The sequence below is a fragment of the Ceratotherium simum genome, chromosome 12, assembly GCF_057802395.1.
Source record: "Ceratotherium simum simum isolate JZ-2026a chromosome 12, ASM5780239v1, whole genome shotgun sequence".
In the NCBI taxonomy this organism is placed as follows: Eukaryota; Metazoa; Chordata; class Mammalia; order Perissodactyla; family Rhinocerotidae; genus Ceratotherium; species Ceratotherium simum.
In genome coordinates this window covers 65,736,140-65,761,027 of record NC_141911.1, presented here as the reverse complement: position 1 = coordinate 65,761,027, position 24,888 = coordinate 65,736,140, and the positions used below count along the sequence as shown (strand labels likewise).

Genomic DNA, 24,888 nt, shown 5'->3' with positions numbered 1-24,888 from the left:
TGGCCCAGAGTTTGCAGGTTCGGATCACGGGGGTGGACCTATGCATTGCTCATCAAGCCATGCTGTGGTGGTGTCCCATACAAAGTGGAGGAAGATGGGCACTGATGTTAGCCCAGGGCCACTCTTCCTCAGCAAAAAAGAGGAGGATTGGCAACAGATGTTAGCTGAGGTCTAATCTTTGTCACAAACACACAAAAAAAATATGATTGGAATGCTTTTATGAAAAGAATAGCATATTTTCTAAAAATATATATACATGCACCATATATATATGCATACTATAACGTTATAGAATTGTGAAATCCCCAATTTCCTGCAACATATCACGCAAGAAAAGTTCCCTTGAGGAGGGAACACAAATATGTGCTATTTTGAGGGCCTTCTGATATTGAAACGAACACACTTTCCAGTCCTTCCACCGAGTTTCTGAACTGACAGACACAGCACTTCTAACAGCTGGCCTCTAACTGCCTTTACTAAAAAATCCAATAATCTCTATAAGCAAATAATATCCATGATTTGTGCACCCAAAACTCTATAAAGTATCACCAAAATGCTTTTAAAAATGAACTTTGTTAAAAGATAAGTGAAAAAGTAAGCACCTCTACAGAATGCATCAAAAATATAAAAACCCGAACATTTTAAAATACTTTGAAGATGACATGAGTCTGGCATTGCTGAAGTGGTACTGATGGACACACGGACCATGAACATGGTACCCCTTATTACCAACCCACTTCACTTTACATGGTAAAAAACAGCAGTAAGAATTTGCACTTAAAAATTTACTGAATTATACAAAACTTTTCAACAAAACATAATTTATCATCAGAGAATTAATGAAATAATTTATGAATTAGAAATCAATTTATGGAGCTAGTGTACGCCATCTGACATGAAGCCTTGCTCCATTTTCATTTACTTTATCTGTCATAGGTCTCTTCGTTAAGCATATGGCTATTTTGAGAGACATAAGCTTATTTGCTCACTCATTCATTTGTCCACTCACTCAACAAACATTTACAAGTTATCTGCAATGCTGTAATTACTGTGCCAGGCACAGATTCAAAGATAAGTTAAAAAATGTCCACGAGATGCTTGAAAGGTACAACATATATAACTGCAATACAAGGGGAAAAATGTGATAAGCTCCTTAGGAAACATGAAAAAGCTATTCAAAAGAGGGAAAAAAATCGCATCTGGCTAGAGAAGGGAAGACAGCATGGGGAAGAACTCAGGGACAGCTTCATGGAGGAGGCAGCACTGGGTCTTATAGAAGAGAGGACTTCAACAGTACTAGGTGTACTCATTCCATCTGGAAGGTGGAGCCAGAACTTCCTTCCTTCCTTTGAACATACTGCTTACTTTGCCTGGACAACCATTTCTCCCTTCTCTACCAGCTCACTTAATTTATTCAAAACAATCTCACACATAAATCTCTTCAGGAAATCTGTGATACCAACCTCCTCCAGCCCGTATCTACGTGAAGACCCCGTGCATACCTCTCTTACAGCCCTCAAAAACTATACTGTATTTACCAGGCTCTCATCCACATTAATAGACCATAAAATACTTTAGGGCAGAATCTCTGTCTTTCTCCTCTGTATCCCTAAGACTTTATCAAGATGCCCAGCACAGTAGGTACTAAGAGGTCTAATGATGAACTGAATAAATGCACAAAAAAATGCAGCAACTGTCAGCTGGAAAACCTGTTTAGCAAGCTGTTTAAAAGAGCTGAAGCAAGAAGAAAACAGAGGTCAAACTAGAATGGTGAAAAAGAGGAAGAGATGGACAAGGTGTTGAGATGGGTTAAGGGAAAAAAAGGAACCATGAGTGCCTGAAAACCCAGGAAAATTATGGCACCATTTACAGAAGGGGAAAATTGGCGAGTCTGCTGGGGACGTGTAGTTTGGGCCTGGGTATTAGTGAATACCCTTCAGCAGAAATTCAAGTTAGCCAGAAAATAGCCTCCAAAAACGGCAAAAGTATTTCTTCATCAAAACATCAAATTTTAATTTAAACACTAATGGCATAATGTGGCATATTTCAACTCTCTATAACTTCTGTATAAGATACAATAAAAATCTGATTAATTTTCACTTACTATATTTAACAAGGTAGTTTTATATAACTTACTCTTGACATTTCAATGTGTATACATCATTAACGAAATTTCTTCAAAAAGACACAGGAGGAAAATAATTTCCCATTATTAAAAAAGTTCTAAATAACTTAAGTCTTCCGTAGCCTTAAAGGAGAGCGTAAAATTATATACTAATAAATGAAAATTAATGCAGTTTATTCCATGAATTTATACATATACAACACAGATAAAATAAAATACAACTTACCTGGATCATGATTGTGTAGATTTTCCATTGGCAACTGATTGGTCAACTGACATTAGCCAGTTAATTAAAAAGTCCCAGGGTATGGGGCCTGCCCGGTGGCGTAGCGGTTAAGTGTGCGCACTCCGCTGCTGGCGGCCCCGGGTTTGGATCCCTGGCATGCACCGACGCACCGCTTGTCAAGCCATGCTGTGGCGGCATCCCACATAAAGTGGAGGAAGATTGGCATGGATGTTAGCTCAGTGCCAGTCTTCCTCAGCAAAAAGAGGAGGACTGGCATGGATGTTAGGTCAGGGCTGATCTTTCTCACAAAAAAAAAAAAAGTCCCAGGGTATGGAAAAATAAAAAGAGATTTCTCTCCGAAAAACATAGGGATAGTGATTAACTCTAGGAGAGGGGCAAGGGATGTGGATCAGCAAGGAGCACACGGGTAGCTTCAAAAGTTGAATGTTCTTGGGGTCGGCATAGTGGTGAAGTTCATGTGCTCCGTTTCGGTGGCCTGGGGTTCACAGGTTCGGATCCCAGGCATGGCCCTACACACCGCTTATCAACCCATGCTGTGGCAGGCATCCCACGTATAAAGTAGAGGAAAATGGGCACGGATGTTAGCCCAGGGCTAATCCTCCTCAGCAAAAAGAGGAGGATTGGCAACAGACGTTAGCTCAGGGCTAATCTTCCTCACCAAAACAAAAAAAAGTTGAGGGAATGTTCTAGCTATTAAGTTGAGTGGTGGTTTATTGGGTGCTCAATTACTCTTTTATAATTATATATGATATCACATTGCATGTATCAAATGTTGTGGTAATAAATTTTTTTTAATCCCCATGTAATCTAAGAAAAAGTAGAGAACTTTAGGTAAAACAATTCACTGCACATAAATATTACAGGACAATATTATCTATATACTTTTATACTATTTGCTGCATCTAAGAGTTATTTTTCCAACAAATATAAAACTTGATAGTTTTATATATTTTCTTTCAGTTGCCACATTTTTGTATGAATTAGACACATACAACAGTGTGTCCAAGAAGAAACAACAAACATTTGTCTTCCATTCTCCACTGGTTAAACAAAACAAGCCAGAGGAGAATGCCTTTCTGAACAGGTTACTCTGGACTTTAGTTAAGGGCTGAGTTTTTCTTCTCAGAAACAAGTGAATCAGTTAGAAGCAGCAATCCTAGGAAATTATTGTATGTATATCGAGATATTTTTAATCAGTTAATGATTTAAGTTTACCAAACATTTCATTCTTCTGTAATCATTTTACTATCATTTTAATAAGATTTTTCATTATATTGTTTTCCTTCCAGAAAACAGCATGGAGGGGCTATCTGACACTTCAATTTGATCCTATATTACTGCAGCAATTAAAACACTATCTTCTCTCACAAGTTGGAACTCTATTTTCCCAACAAAATACTCAATTCTATACATTACATTGGGAATATAAAGATGTTTGAGGCATAGTCCTTTTTATGAAGGACCCTGAAGTTTAGTGGGGAGATCAGTCAAGCACATACAGATAAGAACAGAAAGGTCAAGATAAGTTCTCTATAAGAGCAATTAATGGGATGTGATAGCGGAAAGAGCTGGGCTTTAGAGCTGAAGAAAACTGAGTTGACATTCTGACTCTGCCACTTACTAACCTTGAGGCTCATAGTAACTCAGAGCTCCAGTAACCTCTTTCTAAAAATGGAGATAAAGCCGGCCCAAGGCCTAGCAGTTAAGTGCGCGCGCTCCGCTGCTGGCAGCCCGGGTTCGGATCCCGGGCACGGACCAACACACCGCTTGTCAGGCCATGCTGCGGCGGCATCCCACATAAAGTGGAGGAAGAGGGGCACGGATATTAGCACAGGGCCAGTCTTCCTCAGCAAAAAGAGGCCGATTGGCAGGGATGTTAGCTCAGGGCTGATCTTCCTCACCAAAAAAAAATAAAATAAAAAAATTAAAATGGAGATAATATTGTCTACCTGGGAGGCTGCAGCATGGGTCACATACAGCCAAGTGTCTTGTAAATACACACCTGTCACTTAGAAGGTCCTCTTTACATACTAGCTATTGACATTTCTATTATTTTATTATTATTATTGATTTTGGTAGTAATAAACAACGTTCTAAGAAGTTAAAAGGAGATTGTAGAACCAGAAAGAGGGTTCACCTAACTAAAAAATCAATGATGATGTTGTTCTGTGACTGTATAATTATAATGATAGTTAAGATATTTAAAACCAAAACCAAACAAAAAACAAACAAAGCTGTTCTCTCCCCCCTCCAAACTTACCAGTTTCCCAGTCCTAGAGTAACAGACAAGTCTACAAATTCACCTTAGGAAGTATTGTTATATCTACCTTAACTGAATTCATAGGAATTTTGTCACCTAAAAAACTTCCTATGTCATTTAAAATTATTTTATTCTAAAAATAACTTCATACTGATAGTTGTAACGAATTTACCACATGAATAAAATTACATTTTCACTATAATCAGATATTTAAACTATTTTGAACAATCTCTCCAAATTATTTAGACTTTAGTACTGGAGTCCCATCTGCATTATGGTTTTAAAAATTTATTTATCTGTATAATATAAAAGCTTTATTTCATCTCCCTAGGCAGAAATAATCTTTCCCTCCTTTGAAAACCCACAGTACTTTATTCATGCTAGACTTATAACACCATTTATGTCTTCCACAATGTCTACTTGTATAAATAGCCTTTTTTCCTAACATTCTGCCCATTGTAGTCATTCAATATTTATTAAATAAAAACATATAAAATGAGGTCACATATGCAAATGTGCTTAGTAATCTATAAAGTCATATGAAATATAAATTACTATTATACAGCTATTATGTTTTAGAGTAAAAATATTAAGACTCCATTTAACGTACTGCAGGTTACTAAATGATGCTATTATAACTTAAAAGCTTTAACACAGCCTCCTATGTAAACAATCATTAGTTAATTGCCAATAATTTATAAAAAATACTGTACACACTGTACCCTAATAAATGAGGAGGGGCAGATGCTCAAAAAAGAAAAACAACCCAGCCCTAGAGACACCAGGAGTTGGCCTCAGTACCAGCCCAAGGAAAAGACTTTCAAAAATTCTAGTTAACAAAAGAAGTTAAATGCCCAAGAAAATCCTAGTATGTGCTTTATAGTAGTTCATGATTATTACATTAACACAACCCATAAAAGATAACTTACTACTAAATTTTAATTTTTACAGAGTTGATTCAATATCTCAATGGAAATGAAAAGTATTCACCCAACTGTATAAAGAATCAAGGTTCTTGGGGTGTTCAATCCTATCACGTGATCAGTCAGGTAGAGCTTGACACTGGTTATTAATATCACAGCGGGGTACCTGACAACCACATTCTTTATTAAGTTTGCCTTATTTAATGATGCAGGAATACAGAAAGGATTTACATTATTTCCTGGACAAGTAGATATACATTTTTATTTTTATGTTTATCTCCTAACTAGTTTTGAATATCAATAAAATTCTCGTTCACCAAAAGAGGAAAATAAATGTCTACTATCAAGGCCTAGGTAAGAATGTAAATACAACTAAACATGACTAAAGGACACAAAATGATAAGGATCATACATGCCCACTCTGGGGCCCAACAGTTGGCGAGTTGTGGAGATTCCATGTACAAAAATAAAAATGATTTTCGAATTTTTTCTTAAAACATTGTTCTAGCCAAGAAACTTTCAAAAGTTATCACTTTGCCCAATTAGTTCCAAATTGCCAAATCAATAATGTATAATCAGAACAATTTGATTCATCTATATCATCTCAGTTCAACTTCCAACTCAAGACAAGTAACCAGGAGGCTGAGAAATTACTGTAATTTCTTGACTGCTTGGATGCCAAAAAAAGAAAACAAGTAGCAAGAGTTAGTTATTGACATCCCTATTAAAACATAAAAAAGACTACTTAGGGGCATATATGCAACATTCAGATTTCATAGCTGAGACCTAATTTTGTGTACATGGCCAAGTATTTTATAAAGTCCTGATTCATGTTTAATATCATCAAATTAACAATTAACAAAACTAGTAAAACCAAAGAATACCAAGATGATTTAATTGCATTGTATCTGAAGTTTTACAGAAATATAAAATGAAACCTCTTTCTAACTTTTTTTTAACTTTTGCAATGGAGCAGAGATAAAATATACTTGTAATAGCATATATTATTTCAAATTTCTATTGCAATTTATTTTATAAAAACAATGACTTGTGGCATATCACACTCCATGCAATAATAAGTGGTTTCTAATGATCAAAAAATACACTGGAAGATGAACATCAAGAAGTCATTACTACCATAAAAATCTTTTACCACAAGGAGGCTTTAAAATGTGAAACAAATCACACGTACGATTTCTAAAAAGACCTGCTATCAGAGCCATCAGTCTACCGGATCTTGAACTGCAGTCACAGCCCTTTGCGGACTTTACATAATATGACAGTAATTTACAGTTATAAACACATCAAAACAAACAAACAGCAGAGCAAATTAGCATTTGTTAAGTACTAACCTGTGTTTGGGATCAAAATGATATAATTTCAAATTCTCGTGGTAAAAATATGAGATAAAATTCTATTAACACTATCACCATTTACTAAGCACACCTTCCACTCCTACCTAACAAAAAACTTTTTAGAAGACAGAAATTACATATAAAATATCAGACATTTGAGATGTTTCTATACTATTTCTTAGTTTCTATACTATTTCTTATTTTCAAAACAAGCCAAATTATATGTGACGAGTGTACTTATCTGATCAGTGTCATACAATGAATGCTCTGTGCATGCACGTGTTAACGCAAAAGGAAAGAAATTCTTCAACAGATTCCGAGTCTCCCAAGTATGGTGTATGTGACTAACAGCTGAGAGGAAATGCAACTGAAGCTGTCTGCTGGAAATCCACTAAAATCCGGGCACAGAAAAATGCCTGGGTGACAATGTAGCTGGATGTGCAAATTTGTGCAGAAATGGAGCCAAATTTTTGGCAGTTCCCTCATGGTTTGAGATTTATTGACAATGGCCTTTCTTTTTCGGTTGTAATGTTACCTTTAAAGACCACTATTTGAGTTGGAAGACCTGCCTGTTCTTTAAAACAAATGGGCTTAAAGCTTGGATTTACAAAGGCATGGCATTTCAAATACTACAAACAAAAATTTGTACAAAAAATTACATGTCCACAAAAACTGCCATATGCAGCCAAAAAAAAAAAAAAATCAGTACCTTAGAAAAAAATAAGCATGCTACTTTGCATTTCATTCCACATTTTCCTTTAAATATATTATTTTTTAAATGGTTCGCAAAAGTATTTTTTTAGGGTCATTATATTCTGAGAAGGAAGTGTTTTTAAAGGAGAATTCATATCTTAAAGTGTGTGCTCTTAATACACTACAGATTTTTTTACATCAAGTATTTGTTGGTTCCTAGGAATAAACTAGATATCTAACTCCTTTACAAACCACTGAATAGCCACACTTAATCCCAGTCACTCTGCACTGAGCCCCTCCCGTGGTCCTTAACGCTGTGGAATGTCATATTAAAAATGAAAGCATAGTCTTTTTCCTTTAAGACTTTATAATATACTATGGGTATAGGTTAAACAAACAAATACATTCAAGGGTACAAATATTCTATAACCGGCTCTAATTGATGTGACGATATAAAATAAATTGAGCATTTTGAAGAAAAAGTACTGTAATACTTTACAGGTGAGCAGTAATAATAGGTAAAACTGACATAGCACTTTGCAATTTAAAAAGTAATTCTCATAAAATTTCACTGAATCCTCCAAACAACCTATAATACTCTATGAGTAATTTTTTTTCCCATTTTATTGAAGAACCAACTGAGACCAAGAAAAGGTAAGTGACTGAACCAAATTTACACAATAAGTAATAGAGCCAAGATTCAAATTGGGTTCTCACAGGTAAATCAAGGCTCCCACTGGATTTATAATTTCAAAGTTCTTTCATATAAAGTAATCTTATCTGATCCTTACAACAGCCAAAGAGGTAATAATAGCAGCTAATATCACTGAATGTGTATTATGTAGCAGGCACTGCTATATACTATATTAATTCATCCACTCCTCATAACACCCTATAAAAGGAAGGATTACAGTATTAACGCGGATTTTACAGATAAGAAGACAGGCTCATGGAAATATGTACACTGCCCACGATCACACAGCTAAAGGGTAGGGAATCAGAATTTAAACCCAGGGCACCTAGTTCCAACACCTACTTCTTCATCACTTCATTCTTAACATAAAAGCACATTAAGAAACTTGCCCAAAGTCACAAGGAAAGAAAACTACAGAGGGAGAACAAGAGCAGGGCTTCTAGTTCGTCACCCTAACTACTTTTCTTCAGCGTAACTGGAATCATTAGAATCATGAAATCCAGAAGGGGCCAGGGGCCTCTGGGTGTAGATTGTTCTTTAAAGCAGAGTATGAGCAGATGAGGAACACAGGCCAAGCAGCAGGGAGAGGGAATTCCTTCAGGCTAGAGAAGACATATCTTCCATAGATCGGAGGCAGAAGAAAGTCAAATAAAAACTATGTGAGTAGAGACAAGTGTATTTACCAGTCCGATGCAGGGAGTATGAATTAAGGTGGATGAAAAGGGCTGACTAAGACCAAGGAAATTAGTAAAAGTGAAGCACAAGACTGATTTGTCTTGAGAGAAAATTTGCAGCCACCAAAAGATTCAGGATAGGTTCTGTAACGCCTCGGAAGAAGTGATACCCCACTCTTGCCAAAAGTACCTAGCACACAGGAAGAAGTCCTACAAGCACTCAAAGAATTTGGCTACACACTTTCATTTTTCTTTTTTTTTTTTAACACTAAAATGTCACTTACAGTTTAGCAACTCCTTTTCGCCGTTAAAAACCTTCCTGTGTAGTAGAGGGAAGAGGAACATAATCCAGTATATCTAGCTTCCCATTAGTTCCCATGCCATGAATCGATGGTGCTGGTTACTTTAGCATATACATCTTCCTCAGAATCACAGTAAAATCGGATGAAGGAAATCACAACAAAACCCCATTCAAACAAATAAACTGAAATGCAAACCTAAACCTAACGTACTTGTTAAAAGTAGAATTTGCAACAAATGGGAAAAAAATCACAGCAGAAACCAAACACAATGACCCCAGGATACCAGGAAGCAGCACATTTTAGAAGACAAATTAAATGAGGAAAACTAATCCTAATGGAATTTCTCCTCTCATTAGTTAAAATAAACCAGGTCACTGAAATGGGCTTACACTATGGCATTTTGTTCATTTTAATTGCATTTTTATTTCATCAAACCATAAATTCCCATGGAAATACCTCAGCCACGTGCTCATGATAATTGAAATGCCTAACATTTCAGTATAAGTACTTTTGCACGAGTTCCACAAAATACAAAGAATGCAGTGAGGGCCCTCCAAGTTTTTTGCTTATGTCAACAGCTATTTTATGAGTATGAATTATCTTCGTGGTTATAAAGCATGTGTAAAATACATTACACGAGTCTGTGAGAAGCCTTACTGCAGAAGACCAAGTAAACGTCTGAACTGCACACAGAAAACAGCAAAATCGAGCTGAACTTCCTAGAATATAGCAATCATAAGACTTTCCTCCCAAAGCCATTACTGTTAAATATACCTTGATGAATTAAGTTCAAGTGTAACTACAATTGAAATATATGATTCAACTGAGCTATGACCTATTTTTCCTCTCAAAAGCAAAAGGGAATAATGACAGTGGTGAGACTTACATTTTTCCATTCCAGGGTTTTTCTGCAAGTTATTTCACAGTACAGCTAAAGGCAAAATGCACTCAGTGACATTTATTTGCTTTAAAATATAGTTAGTTATGCTACAGCTCATGGGACAGATAGAATTTTAATAACAATTTATTAAATAATAACAATTATATTTGCTCATTTTTGTTTAAACTGTACAGACCAAGAGGCATTCAGGAAGGAAATAATCTCAATATGTAATATGATAACTAAGTCTACAATTCGATTATAACTAAATGATATATTTACATACAACAAAACCAACACTCAACATGACAAATACAAAATTAACATATATGTGGTTGGAAATACCCACCCCTAGCAGAAAGCTTTTTGGTGTTGATAATTTTGGCAGCATATTCTTGTCCAGTAGGGATTTTCATACATCTTCTCACCACTGAGAATGCCCCCCTGAAAACCAATAATTAGCAGGTCATCAGTATAATCAGCTCTGATAGTCTATTAAAAATTACAACAATCTGAGCATTTTTTTGACTTTAGTGAACAAATATCAGTGCACTACAGTAATAGCCAAAAAATGAAGAATTCTTCCTGGAAACCTAGACCTTCTTTAATGTTGAAGAATAAAAGTAAATTTTATTTAATTGGGAGCACACACTATTAATCAACAAAATGAAAGGAACTGCCAATTATGACGGCTCTTGTTTGCACACGAAATTTGAAAACATTCTACAATTCACACTCACACAGCACCAAATGCTCTGAGACAAAACCCTGCAAAGAGCAGAGGTGAGAAGGAGCAGCAAAAAATCCGCTGCCTATTTATTTTGGTAAGGAAAAAAATTAATGTGGCTCCAAGTTAAGTAAATATGGCGATTGTTTTCATTAAAATATAAATCTTGGGAACATTTGTGTGGTGTAACACATCCTGGTGGGGTGATCTCTCTGTGCCCTGTTTTGGGTTGGGGGAGGGGAGAGATTTGAATTAAGCTGCTCTTCCGACATATTCTCCATGTTTTAACAGCAAAGAACATATAAATATATAAGGATGTAATTTTCACTACATTTCTTTAATTCAATTGTACAAAACAACAACATACACATAAGCGCACCCCTTTCATAAGTAATAGTCGAAACTAGCGATAGAGGAATTGGGTTTGAAGCTACATAAATCAACATTCACGGCTCGGTCCCTAGGTCCCTTTGCACAGGTCCTCAGCAGGTCTCCTGACCCCTTCCTTAACATCTCCAAGTAGTTCTGCCAGTCGGGTGTAGGAGGTCGTTTTTCACAACACTAGGCTACCTTTGGGGAGCTCTCTCCCGGTCTCCAGAGGGCTTTTCCGCTGTCTGCAGAAATAAATCCTCGCAGAGAATGCGAAGATGCACCCGTAAATCCTACGAAGGATGATGACGAGCGAGTAATCTAACGTAAAGAATGACAGTGGATATGGGGCAGGGGGTCGGGTTCCTTTGGGTGGCCCTTTTCCTGGACAGAACAACTACTGGATGCGAAACAGACTCTAAGCCAAGTTGAACTTTCGGCATCAATAAACATGGCACCGTCTGTGGCAGCGAGTTCTCATCCGTACGTGGGTCCTACCGCCGACACGCCGGCTAACCAGGAGGCATCTCTATTTACAGAAAACATGATCTATGTGCATTTCACATGGGTTCTTGTTTCCTCTCCACACACACGCTCGCACACTTCTCAGCGTGACAGCTACAACTGCAGGTCTCGTAAATCCACTAAGTCTCTAGGGCAAAGGGCGGGGGAGCAGGAGAAGGTGGGCTGAGGATTATCGGAACCGGCTACAGCCGTGGTGGAGGGTCTGTCCCCTCCCCTTACTCTGATAGCACCTTCCTCCGAGCTGACACACCAGGGGCCCTCCTCCCTCTCCTCTGCCGCCCAAACTCCCTCGCCCCACGCGGGAGGCCGGTGGGTCGGGGGTAACGCGACCCGCCCTCTGCTGGAAAGGGGCCGTGCGGGTGCCCGGCAAAGGCGCTTACTTTCCGAGCTCCTCGAAGAGCTGATACTCGTCCGTGAACCTGGTGCACGTTGTAGTCGAGGCCATCTCGGTCCGGGCTGTGCCCCTGGCCGGGCGCGCGGCGGACGAGACGCGAGCGGGCGCGCGGCTTCCCCGGGACTGGCCCCGCGGCGCTGTCACCCAGGGCCGCCCGCAGTTTCCTCGGCCGAAAGTAGCTCGCCGGCGAGGGAGTGTGCGCAGGGGCGGGGCGGAGGGGAGATGACCAGAACGGGTGGCGTGGGGTCTCCTCCCCGCAGTCCGCCGAGCCGCCGCCTCCTCCGGGCCTCGCTTCCTTCTGCTCCTCTGCACGCTCCACCCGCCCCCTTTCCAGCCCCTCTCCCCAGATGCAGGGGGCCGAGCGCTCAAGAAGAGGGGCCCGGGGAACGGAACGCTGCCCGGCTCGGGGCGAGCAGTCGCGAAACGCTCCGCACCGGGGCAGGAGGGGCAGGGCGGAGGGGAGGGCGCCCGGGGGGCGGAGGCCGCGGAGCCGGGAGCCGACGGCGCGAGCCCAGCTGCAGCTGTCAGCGGGCGCGGGCGCGGGGCGCGCCGGGGCTCGGCCGAGCGTGCGCGCCCGGGGCCGGCCGCCCTCCCGCGGGCTCCTCGGCGGCCTCGCGCTCCCCACGAGCCCGCGCCGCTGCGAGCCCGCGCGGCCAGGAAAGCGCGCTCGGCTCGGGCGAAGCCTCGTCTGCGTCCCCGTGCCTCCGCCTCCTCCTCGGCGCCTCCCCCGCCCGCGCCAAGCCCCCTCGTCGCTGGTCCCACACCTCCCTCTAGCGACTGCAACCGTGTCCCCTCGTGGATCGCCCTCCTCCCTGGGTCTCACAGGCGCACAGCCGTCTAGGGAGAGACCAGGTGGGTGGAGGAGGATGTGCGGGGGAGAAGCCTGGAGACGCTTTAGGTGAATGAGGCGCGACGTCAAAATTACCCAGTTAAACCCGCAGTGAGGTCCCTGCCTGAATCTGGGGCTGACTTAGCGGGAAGGTGCGTGCTAACTCGTGGACTGCCGGGGGCCCCGGCCCTGCGGTGGCCGCCGTGCCCGGCCGGGGGGGGGGGGGGGGGGGGGGGGGGGAACCCCCTCCCCTCGGCGCCGCTCGGCCGTCGACACGGCGGGGCCGGATGTGGGCACCTGCCCGCCTCCAGAAGGGTCCCAGCCTCCCCACGCGGCAGAGGCCGCGCGGCCCCCGCCCCGGCCCCGGCGCCGGCCCCTCCCTCCCTCGCAGCCCCTTCAGGAGGGGCGACGCCCGCCCTGCGCCACGTTTCACTTCTGATATGACTGCCACCCGCTCTCCCCCGCCCCCGCCGTGTGCTAGGTTGGCTCGCCCAGACTCTGGCAATCCCCAAAGGCCTTTGCTGGGGCCATGAACGTTAGCAGCATCAAAGCAACACCTCCACCACCCAGCCACACCTTCCTCTCAGAGTAACTCTGCCGTAACCTCGGTGAGTTCTGATAGTAAGGCGGCTTCTCGCGAGATTTCCTGCTCCGGCGGTGGGGGCGGGGCAGTGGGAAGGTTGGGTATCGGTCACGGGACCTGGTGGGGGCTGACGTCACTCGCATCACACGAACATGTCTAGCCTGTTTCACTTTGCAAAGAGAGAAGGAAAAGGAGAGGTGGCGTGTGCTCTGCTTGCATGCTCAACGCTCTGGCCAGTTAGTGGCACATGAGTATACTCCGTGAATGGCTCTCTGAAAACCCACTCAACAGTTGGAGAATACGTCCTACTCATTCACATATCTGGCACTGTTTACAGTAAATACGAGAAAAAATTTTGCATTACATTTAAAATAGATAAATTGCTGATTGTTAAAACAACCCCCGGGCCTTCCTTCCAGTCCTACGTCTTTAATAAACTATGCAATTGCAGATTAGAGGCAGACCAAAAACAGAAACCTTTTGAACTGTCGATTCCAAATTACTGCCTTTTGTTTTACAGCAGGGACCCTAAAAACTTTTTGCAATTCTATTGCTAATTTGTTCATCGTTACCATTGCATCACGGACTCAAAATTTCACAGCTGGGAGATAAACGATAACTTGGAGATAACAGGGATTTTAAGATGTAAAGGAGTTGTTGCTTGCTCCCAGAGGCTGCTATTAATTAGTAAATTACCTTGTCCACGGTCACACGTAATCCTAACTCCCTTATTTCCTGATCTGGGGAATGCTATTCTGCCAGTATAGCTTTTACCAAAGTTCTCGAAATGTTCACGATTTTTAACGCTTTTTATAACAAAAGTGACATTTGTACATATTTTGACTCCCAACCATAAAAGGAAAGATAACTTTGTGTAAAATGTAGTGATACGAGAAAAGATGATACCAAAAACTATAAAAAGGAAAGAAATAAGGTGTCTAAATATTAATAATTGGGCTATAAAATTAAAAAAAAAAAACAATTTGGTCTAGGCTATAAGATTTTTAATATATATCTTAAATATTTAGCAATATGGTTCCAAGTTATAATGCAATAATTTAATATTCTTCTCTGAATCTAAAAATGAAATAGAAAAGTAAAATTAAAACAATAAATAAAGGTAATATAAAATTTTACAACTCTGGGAAAGAAAATTGTTTTTTAAATATTCAAGTAATGAGGCCTACATAATGACAGTATTTATCTCAGTTATTTAAACTGCTGATAATTGTAAATGGGTTAATGATAATTGTGTGATACAATAAAGGAAACATAACTGAGTTTTAATATTGATGTATTATTATTACACAATAAATGAGTACTTAAGCAAACACTGCTTAATCTATATTCTTGGACTAATTAAAATATTTGTCTTATTTAAACAAATATTGACAGTTCTAAAGTTTGGACCTCCTTAAAACAGTAATCCTTCTAAAGTTACACAGAAATTCCATTTGGATTATTACCTCTTGCCTCCTTCCTGGTCTCCTCCTTCTGCCCTTTGCCCCCCTTCATTCTGGTCTCAGCATAGCAGCCAGAATTATCCTCTTAAAACCTCAGTCAGAACAAATCATGCCTTTGCTCAAAACCTTCTGAAGGCTTCCCATCTCAATTGGACCAAAAACCAAAATTCTAAAAATGGCTTACAACGCCCCAAGGGATCTGCCCTCCATCTCTGCTCCTTTAGCCTTGTACCCCAGTTTGTGCTCTGGCTCCTTCTGCTGCAGCCAGTTGGCCTCTGCTGTTCCTGGAGCGTGACTGGAACGCTCCTGGTTAGGGACTTTGCATTTGCTCTTCCCTCCTTCCAGAATGTTCATCTCTTAGTTACCCTCGACCTCATTTCTTCACCTCCTTCCAATGTTTTCTCAAATATCACCTTATCAGTGTGGCCTTCCCTGGCCACCCTATCAATTACTGCACCTCTTTCTGACATGATTTCTATTCCCATCTCCTGCTTTATTTTTCCCCTTAATACCTATTACCATCTAGTATACTATAAATTTTATTTTTTTCCTTGTTAATTGTTTATACTTCCAAACTAGAATATAGGCTCCCAAAGGCATGAATTATTGTCTATTTTGTTTGCTGCTCTATTTCCAGCAACTAGAATAGTGCCTGGCACATAATAGCTGCTCAATGAATGGGCAAATTAATTATTTTGGGGTTTAGATTATCTAATCACAATTTTCATATTAAAGTTGGTAGTTTATAATTAACATACCAGTAAGACTTCTTACTGTAAAGGTAGTCATTTTCAATTAAGATGGTCACAGTATCCTGTGGGAGATCAAAATTGGCCACCCTGAAATATATCTCTTTACCTTGATTATCTTCTCTGACAGACATTTGACCTCCCCCCACTAACTGCCTAAAGGAATTTAACTCTGGGTATGGACAGACTGGCAGGGTCCTCGCTAAGCCCATTCTTAACAAAGGTCTGTTTACCAAATATTTACATTTGTAAAGGTATCTCCCTCTGTGTAGTGGGAAGAGGGGGAGGAGAAGACCTTATCTGTGAAAACTCTTATCAGGACAGATGGAGAAGACTTAAATCTACATACTCTTTTTTTGTGTGTGTGAGGAAGATCAGCCCTGTGCTAACGTCTGCCAATCCTCCTCTTTTCTTGCAGAGGAAGACTGGCCCTGGGCTAACATCCATGCCCATCTTCCTCCACTTTATATGGAATGCCACCACAGCATGGCTTGCCAAGCAGTGTGTCGGTGCACGCCCGGGATCTGAACCGGCAAACCCCGGGCCACCACAGCTGAGCACGCACACTTAACTGCTTGTGCCATGGGGCTGGCCCCTACATACTCTTCATTACTATAATTCCTTTCTCTCTGGCCACATTCTCTATAGGTGGCCCTGCAAAGCATTGTCTGACAAACATTTACATTTCTCTCTTCATGTAAATTGTCTTCTTCCCCTCTGAAATCCCAAAACACCACCCACCCCCCAACATCCTCCTTTGTCTTTAGCTGAAGATAGTATTTAAGACAAGAATCTCTGCTATTGCGTTGAGAAACTCAGTTTCCCTGGTTTCTCCCATGTATATATGTTATTAAACTTGGTATTATTTTCTCCTGCTAACCTGTCTTTTAGTTGTTTGGCCAGCCAGAAGAACCTTAAGGGAAAGGGCAGAGGGGGATTCTCCCTCTTCCCCGACAATCCCATGGTTAAAAGTGCTTATGCAGGGCCGACCCCATGGCTTAGCGGTTAAGTGCACGCACTCCACTACTGGCGGCCCGGGTTCGGATCCTGGGCGCACATCGACGCACCGCTTTTCCAGCCTTGCTGAGGCAGCGTCCCACATACAGCAACTAGAAGGATGTGCAACTGTAACATACAACTATCTACTGGGGCTTTGGGGGAAAAAAAAAGGAGGAAGATTGGCAATAGATGTTAGCTCAGAGCCGGTCTTTGTCAGCAAAAAGGAGGATTAGCATGGATGTTAGCTCAGGGCTGATCTTCCTCACACACACACAAAAAAAGTGTTTATGCAGAGAAATGGATTTTATTTTATTTTATTTTATTTTTATTTTTATTTATTTATTTTTTCCCCCAAAGCCCCAGGAGATAGTTGTATGTCATAGGTGCACATCCTTCTAGTTGCTGTATGTGGGACGCGGCCTCAGCATAGCCGGAGAAGTGGTGCGTCGGTGTGCGCCCGGGATCCGGACCCGGGCCGCCAGCAGCGGAGCACATGCACTTAACCGCTAAGCCACCGGGCCAGCCCGAGAGAAATGGATTTTAAAAATATGTTAACAGTTGACATCAAGGGAAAAGAATCTAGTACTAATTTTCTTACCATTGAAGTCCATAAAGGAAGAAGGAATTTCTGTTTTTTAGATACATTGGCCTTACTAAATTTTACATTGTAATAAAAGACAGATGCTAACAGTTTCCGATAACTAGATCTCATTATGAAGACACAAGTCAATGTAAGGAAATGAAAAATGTGGCTTTAAAATGAGTTTTTGAAGAGCAAAATGGAAAAAAATTTCTAAACAGTAGCATATTTGGTTTCTCAATTGATTTAGATTAATCAGACAAAACTCAAGACCAGCCAGCGTATTACTTCCAGCTCCTAACTTTCTACTTTGCTAAGATGGAAGCAAAGCATTCATAATGTTATCCTCTTTTGAAATTTACCTTTTAATACTGGTAAGCCAATAACAGCAAAGGAGGAGGGGTGAGGGGTGGGGGGCGGGGATGCTGGGAGGGTTGAATAGTAGTTGTAAGCAGAGCCCTCTCACTACCTAGATTGCTAGACTTCAAATGAAATTGTGTTTGTGCCAAGAGCAGGATGAAATCTTGCTCTAAATGTACCCCATCCCTTTTTTGTGATAGCATTAACTGACAAATAGTAGCAGAGACATATAAGACAGACTAAAAATGATCACTATATACAATACAACGTCAGAACCAAAGACAGAAAGTATCTTCTTTCTCTCTCTCCTTTGGTCACTTGCCATTGAAACCTGCACGACTTCAGTAGTCCCACTAGGAAGAAAGAAGTTTCCAGTACTTAAGTGAACAAAGCAGATATTGACAATCATTGATTTCCCTTGCTACAAAGTTACAAGACAAGAAAACAAGAAGAGATGATGCTATCTCCATAGCTCCCCAAAGTGCAGAATCCATCAGTAATAAGTAGATTTCTGTGAGAATTTCAGCAGGGTCTTCATTGTAGCCACTCTTCACTGCAGATTTAGAGGCAAGAAGAACAAAGCAACTTGCTGTTGCTTTTTCCAGTTAGCCTTCCCAAGGTACGATAACTTAACCATATAGAGCCAGACACAAATACAGTCTAGTAGTGAGCGGATTCTGGTAGTAATCTATTCACCAGACCATCCATTTGTGCAAGATGAATTTACAGAGGAACAAATGAACTAGTATTCATAAAACAAAAGCTAACAACAGACAAGGTTTTCTTTGTTTCATCAGGTGCTGAAAGAATTAATTTTTTCCTAAAAATAAAAATAAATGTGTAAATACATAAGAAAATAAGCAATATCCACACAGTGAAGAAGTAGCTCATTTCCCATTACTTCCAAGTATATTGGTTAGCATACTTGATCCTCCACATACACGCGTACCTAACACTCAGCTAAAAGTCTAGTAGCAGGAAATTATATTAAATATGACATGTAAATCAAAACAACTCTATAAAAGGTTGTGGAGTCATTAATGAAGTAAAGAAAACGAATTAGCAGATGTTCAGTCTTCCTCTGTGCACCAGTAATGACTTTCACTTACTTCTGTTGCAGCACCTGTTAAACTGGACTGTAATGAGACTATTGGCCCCTTGTGGCAGGAGCTGTCATTCAGGTCCCCCACTGTAGCACTAGCACAGGTGCCAAAAATACATTTTATTTATTTGTTTGTTTGTTTGTTTATTTTTTTGGTGAGGAAGGTCAACCCTGAGCTAACAGCTGTGCCCATCTCCCTCTATTTTTTATATTTGGGACGCCTGCCACATCATGGCTTGATGAGCGGTGCATAGGTCCACACCAGGAGATCCAAACCTGTGAACTCTGGGCCACCGAGGTGGAGCTCGAGAACTTAACCACTACGCCACTGAGCCGGCCCCAAAATACATTTTATTTAAAAAAAACAAAAAACAGAGAACATATGTTATCATCAGTCTTTGTCTCCCAACATATTAAAAATGCCCAATCTGTAATGGGGTATAATCCTTATGTAACTTGACTTCGCTGCCTCACTTCATACACTTCACCTGAAAGTCTCTCTGTTGGTTTCTGTGTCTGATACCATGGTCTCCATTCACAGCACCTCACCCACCCTCACATCTTTTCTTCAGGCTCCTTCCTGGGCTCTTTTCTCCACCTTTATGGTAAACCATGTGCTCTCAGGATTCCATCTTAGGCTGCTCTTTTTCTTATTTACACACCTTTCCTGGGCTACCTTAATACTCTCAGTATCTTGATTTTTGGGTCTTAAATTTGGATCTCCTTAGACAAGAATGTCTGGACAAGGGGTTTATTGAGGCAGTGCTCTCAGGGAGAAGAGGAAGAGAGTGAAGGAAGCAGGACAAAAACAAAATAAAACAGAAAAACAGTGTGCCTTCAGGTCAGTCCTAGCCTCAGCCAGATCTGCCAGCAGCTCTGGAGCATAAATTACACCCTCCAGGCAAGGTCTTTCTTCTTCCTTCACCACTCAATCCTGGACCACCAGCTATGGGGGAGGGAACAAAAGAGGACTTAAACTCCCAAGGGATCTGGTAGGGCTCCCTTCCCTGCAGCTGCACAGAGAATGGGGAGGGGAAGAAACAAGAGTCAGTAGATATCAGAACACTAATGACTCTGAAATCTACATCTCCAATGCCATCTCTCCCTGAGCTTCAGACAGGTGTTGCCAGATCCCTGATGGAAATCTCCTCTCGGATATTCCAGCTTTACCTCAGATTCAACATGTCCAAAATTAATCTCCTGTATTCCTCTCCAGCTGCGCCTCCTCCGTATCTCATTGAAACGTGAGGGTCCCCTGTGACAGGCCCGCTCCCTTATTCCCGCAACCAATTGCAGGTCCAAAAACCTCATGCCATCCCCACTGCAAATGCCTTTGTCGAGGCCACCACCTTTTCTCGCTTGGATTAAAGCATTAGGCCACCCTTCTCTAGTGATTCACACTCAAGAAATCTAATGTGTCTCTCTCGGGGTAGATACCGTGATTAGCTCACCGTATATCCTTAGAAAAATGTCCAAAATCTTCAGAACAGCTGACCAGGCATTTCCTGGTCTGGGCCCTGCTTAGTCTCATAGACTCATCTCTCTTGTGCCCACCCCATACCATGACTCCTAAACATTTCTAGAATTATCTATCCACTTTTCTCCATTTCTCATCACTGCTATTCTACACCCAACTGTCACCATCCCAACCAGTTTGCTGAAACAGCCTCCTGACTGCATTAATTCTCACACCTCTTCCACCTCCTCCACATCTGAGAGAATGATCTTTTGAAAACAAATCTGATCCCACCATTCCTTTGCTAAAGTATTTCAATCACTTCTCTAGTCAGCTTGAAATAGAGACCAAAATTTTTTATGTTTTAAAAAGCCCTGCAGATCTGTTTTCGTCTGTTTCTTATATCTTGTTTAAGAAGCCTTTTCTATTCAAAAGGTTATAAATATGTTTACCTATATTTTCTCCTAATATTGTTATACTTATGATTAAGATTTTAACCTGTCCATGGTATAAGGCAGGGATCTACTTTCATTTCCTCCCTAAAATAGCTAGCTAGTTTTGCCGATACATTAACTGAACAGTTCTTTTCCCACTTATTTAAAAGACCTTTTTAAAAAAAATCAAATATCCACTTATACATGGGATTGCTTCATTACTCTATAACGTTCTGTTAATCTATTTGTCTATTTCTATGCCAATACTCTTCTCTTAATTCATGTAGCTTTAGAGGAGGGCAGTGTCTCTCTCATGATTCATTTTCAAAACTTAGCTTTTTCAAAAAAATCAATGGTTTGAACTTTAAATTATCTTTGCCAAAAATTGAACATTATTTTCTCATCATGTAGGGGCCAATGCCAACGATTTGCTGTATGCTATATGTATCAGGTGGACAACACAAACTGGACTCAGAATAGATTTTAAAATATGTTTTCTTACTCAATTTATTATCACCAGTCCTGTATAAAGATAGTACCTTTTGTCCTATTTGCATGACAGGACCAGCTAATTTATTATTATTTGTTATAATTTATTATTCAGATACTATGTATTTATTTCGTAGATCATCAAGGCTTCTGATATTTCTTATCTCTCTGCTTATTTGCTTCCCAGAAGTTGGTTATAGACATGCTCATTCATTTATTCAAAAAGTAGAAAGAGGAGAGGTTTTAAAAATCTATTTGCCCAATGAGAAACTACAGGTAGCTAAACCTACCCACCAAAATCTCTTCTGTCCTTCTACAGAAATAGGGTTGGAGCTGAGCACATATGTAGAATACGTCTACCAGAATTCTCTGCCTCCAGATTAAGTTCTTGGCAAAGGAAAGTGAGCAGAAATGATGTATATCACAGCAAGTTTCGCCCCCAAGAGTCCCCATCCATGCTCTTTAATGTCCTTCACATTTCCTGAATGACCAGGATGGCAATCCCTGGGGCAGTCTTGTACGTATCACATTGAAGATGGCAGAGCCACTGTCAGCCTGGGGCCCTGAGAGACTTTGTTAAGAGCAGAGCTGCTGCTAACCTGGAACCCCTGCTCTGGACCAAAGAAATAAACTTCTTGTTCTTAAAGGAACAAAAGTTTTGAGGATCCTGTTTGTTTCTGTAGTTTAGCCTACTCTATCTAAAAAAAGTATGTAAAAAACTCTCAAAGTCAAGAGTCCTGTACAAGTATAAGGTATTGCTATAACTCAAAGCTTATGAGTAAAATTACAATTAGTGGGTGAATGGAAATAACAAATGATTTGGTTATGACCATATTTTATTTTTCCATACTGTGCCAGTTTCTGTTAGGGTGATTACTGAGAATTAGCTATGTTGTAGAATGGCCCAGCTCCAGAGAACAAGTATCTATATGGTTCAAGTAAAAAAAAAAACAAATAAAAGAACCAGCTTACCATTCCCACTCCCTACTATACACATGCATGCACACACGCACACACACACACAGAGTTTCCATTCAATCAGGGAAACAGATTTTCAAAGGTTCTGGAAGCTATAGCAATACCACTGCAAAAGGCCATGCACATTTCTCTCTAAAACCCTCCTATTTTTAACGCTTTTCTATTTCATTTATTATATCCGTGGAAAAAACATTTTCAATTAGTAGCTTATTTGTGAGCAATACTTCTTTTTCACAACTCCTTGGTTCATTTAACAAAGAAGGTGTGCCCTCAAATTAAAAGTGAAAAGGTGTTTTTGAAGATGGAGGCAATTAAGCTGGGTGAGCTGTCAAAGAACGTAGAAAACAAAACAACTCCTGCAGCATAAATGTGAAGAATCGTGCCGTTAATTCTGCATCATTTATTATATAAATTGTATGTTTGTGTATTAGGTCAGGTACTCTGAGGAAGTAATGTAGAGCAAAATAAACAATGTCCCAGGCTGGCCCTGTGGCATAGTGGTTAAGTCCGGCATGCTCCACTTCGGTGGCCCGGGTTCGTGGGTTTGGATCCCTGGCATGGACCTACACCACTTATCAAGCGACATGGTAGTGGCGACCCACATAGAAAATAGAGAAAGATTGGCACAAATGTTAGCCCAGAGCTAATCTTCCTCAAGCAAAAAAAGAGGAAGATTGGCAACAGATGTTATCTCAGAGCGAATCTTCCTCACCAAAACAAAAGAAAAGAAAAGAAACAGTGTCCCCACTTTTATAGGGTTTACTTTTGAGTGGAGGAGATAGGCATTGAATTAAGTATTTGTAATAAATTTAAATAACATACAGGAAGAATATAGGGAGCTATGAGCATGTATAATATTTTTCTTGGTGGGATAGGCAAAGAAGGTCTTCCTGAGGAAGGATGAACAAAGTGAGATCTGAAGGATAAGTAGGAATTAACTAGATAAAAGATAGAAAGTACAGGGAAAAACATTCTAGTAGACGCTACATGGCAAATTCAAGGAACCAACAGAGGTGCAATGTGGTAAGGAGGCTATGGGAATGGGCCAGGGAGGCTCACATGGGCAACCTAAAACTATATGAAGAACAGTGTGGAAACACTGAAAGGATTTAAGAATGGATGTGACATTCTGTATCATAGCGTTCATTCTGGCTGCCTTGTGGAAAATGAATGCGAACAACCTAAGGAAATCAGCTTAGAAGGCAAGGTGACAGAAGGTGATAGCTTGGATTTAGGTGGTGGTGGTAGTGAAAATAGAAATAAATGAATATTTAATTAAAATATATTTGGAAAAAATAATATTAAAATAATAAAAAACACTCTGACAATTAAGACCATCTCAGTTAATATGAATTAGATAGAACTGTAGGCTATGTTAGCATAAATTAAATTTTATTTTTTGTTTTTAGGACAACTCTGCCCAAGACATATAGTACTATAAATTAATAAATAACTTTAGTGTTGCCTCAGGAAATTTCTCCAGATCAAGTTATTAGAGACAGTAATCTGCTCACCTGGCCAAATAACTTGTTCACCAGTTTAATTATCAAGACTTACTTCACAGTATCCACCAATTTTAAGCTGTTATGTCATGAACTTGACCCAATTCTCAATTTCCCTTCTTGCAAGACTTCCTTAAACCTTTTGAGGCCAGACCCCAAATCCTATAAATATCTCATCTCTGACTTCTTTCTTCTGAAACCTGCTAAGACTCTGTCAAGGTGGCATTCTCCCTGGTGTAATGACTTTGTAGTGCTTTGTTAACAGGTTGTCTGAAGATATTTTGAGGACTGCAACAAGGTAAACACCAGAAGTTGTTTCACAAATACTGGCATAGTTGTACAATGAAATATATGCAGCTATTATTGCATTCAATTATGCTATAGCAAAGTACTGGCACAGAAAAATGTCACAGTATGTTAACTAAAAATTCAAGTTACTTTATTAATCCCAGTGTAGTTTAGTTTAATCCCAGTTTTGTATGTTTGGTTGTTTGGATGGATAGATAAAATTCTCAAAGGACAACTTCCTAAATTTTAACTGTGATTGCCTTTGGGGGTAGGAATATGAATGAATTTTTTCCAGGATTTTCAATTTTCCTTCACTGAATACGTTTTATTTGTGTAAGAAAAGCAATGAATGCTATAAAGAGATAAAACTTTTGAATTTGCGTATTTTTGGGAATTGGAATGCAGATTCCAGAACCAAAAAGAAGTTTAGAATTTATAAACTCTGTGGTTTCTCCCTTGAGATGTCCTTGTTTGCTGATGGGGAAATAGGATGGAGGAATAGTAATAACGATTCTTCGCATGGCATAGTTTCACAGTAATCATGTAGGAAACATGGTATTTTTAATCTAATGGATGAGAAAACTCAGGCACTAAATGTTTAGGGAACTTTATTTCTCACTAGAAACAAGGGCTGGTTCAAGTTTTACACTTGGGAATGTCTAAGATAATAATAGGTAACGTTTGTTGAGTGGTTACTATGAGACTCACAATCCTGAGATAGTTTTCTACTGCTTTCATTTTACAGATGAGGAAACAGGAAGAGACCTGTGTGTCCAAAGGGAGGGACAAGGTAAGGAATGAAACCCAGGTAAGCCAAGCCATAGAGCCTGTATTTTTAATCACTGTATATTATCTTCCATATTTTTATTCATTTTACATGCCGCAGCTAGATACTCATAATATACTTT

The 24,888-nt window shown here is 40.3% G+C and overlaps 1 protein-coding gene across 6 annotated transcripts in view; it reads right to left on the bottom strand.

Moving 5' to 3' along the window:
* CAMK2D (calcium/calmodulin dependent protein kinase II delta) overlaps positions 1-12,924 on the bottom strand; it is a 296,028-nt gene extending 283,104 nt beyond the window's left edge. For 2 of the 6 annotated variants that reach the window (XM_004426556.3, XM_014784565.2), the window contains exons 1-2: positions 12,155-12,920; positions 10,503-10,597 (exon numbers count right to left, since the gene is read on the bottom strand). In XM_004426556.3, coding sequence (XP_004426613.1) covers positions 10,503-10,597; positions 12,155-12,219 — 160 coding nt within the window. In that variant the 5' untranslated portion in view covers positions 12,220-12,920. Of the gene's footprint in view, positions 1-10,502; positions 10,598-12,154 lie in introns of all 6 variants that reach the window. The other 4 variants (XM_087437704.1, XM_087437701.1, XM_087437700.1 and 1 more) reach the window with 4 other exon arrangements.
* Between the last annotated feature and the right edge of the window lie 11,964 nt (positions 12,925-24,888).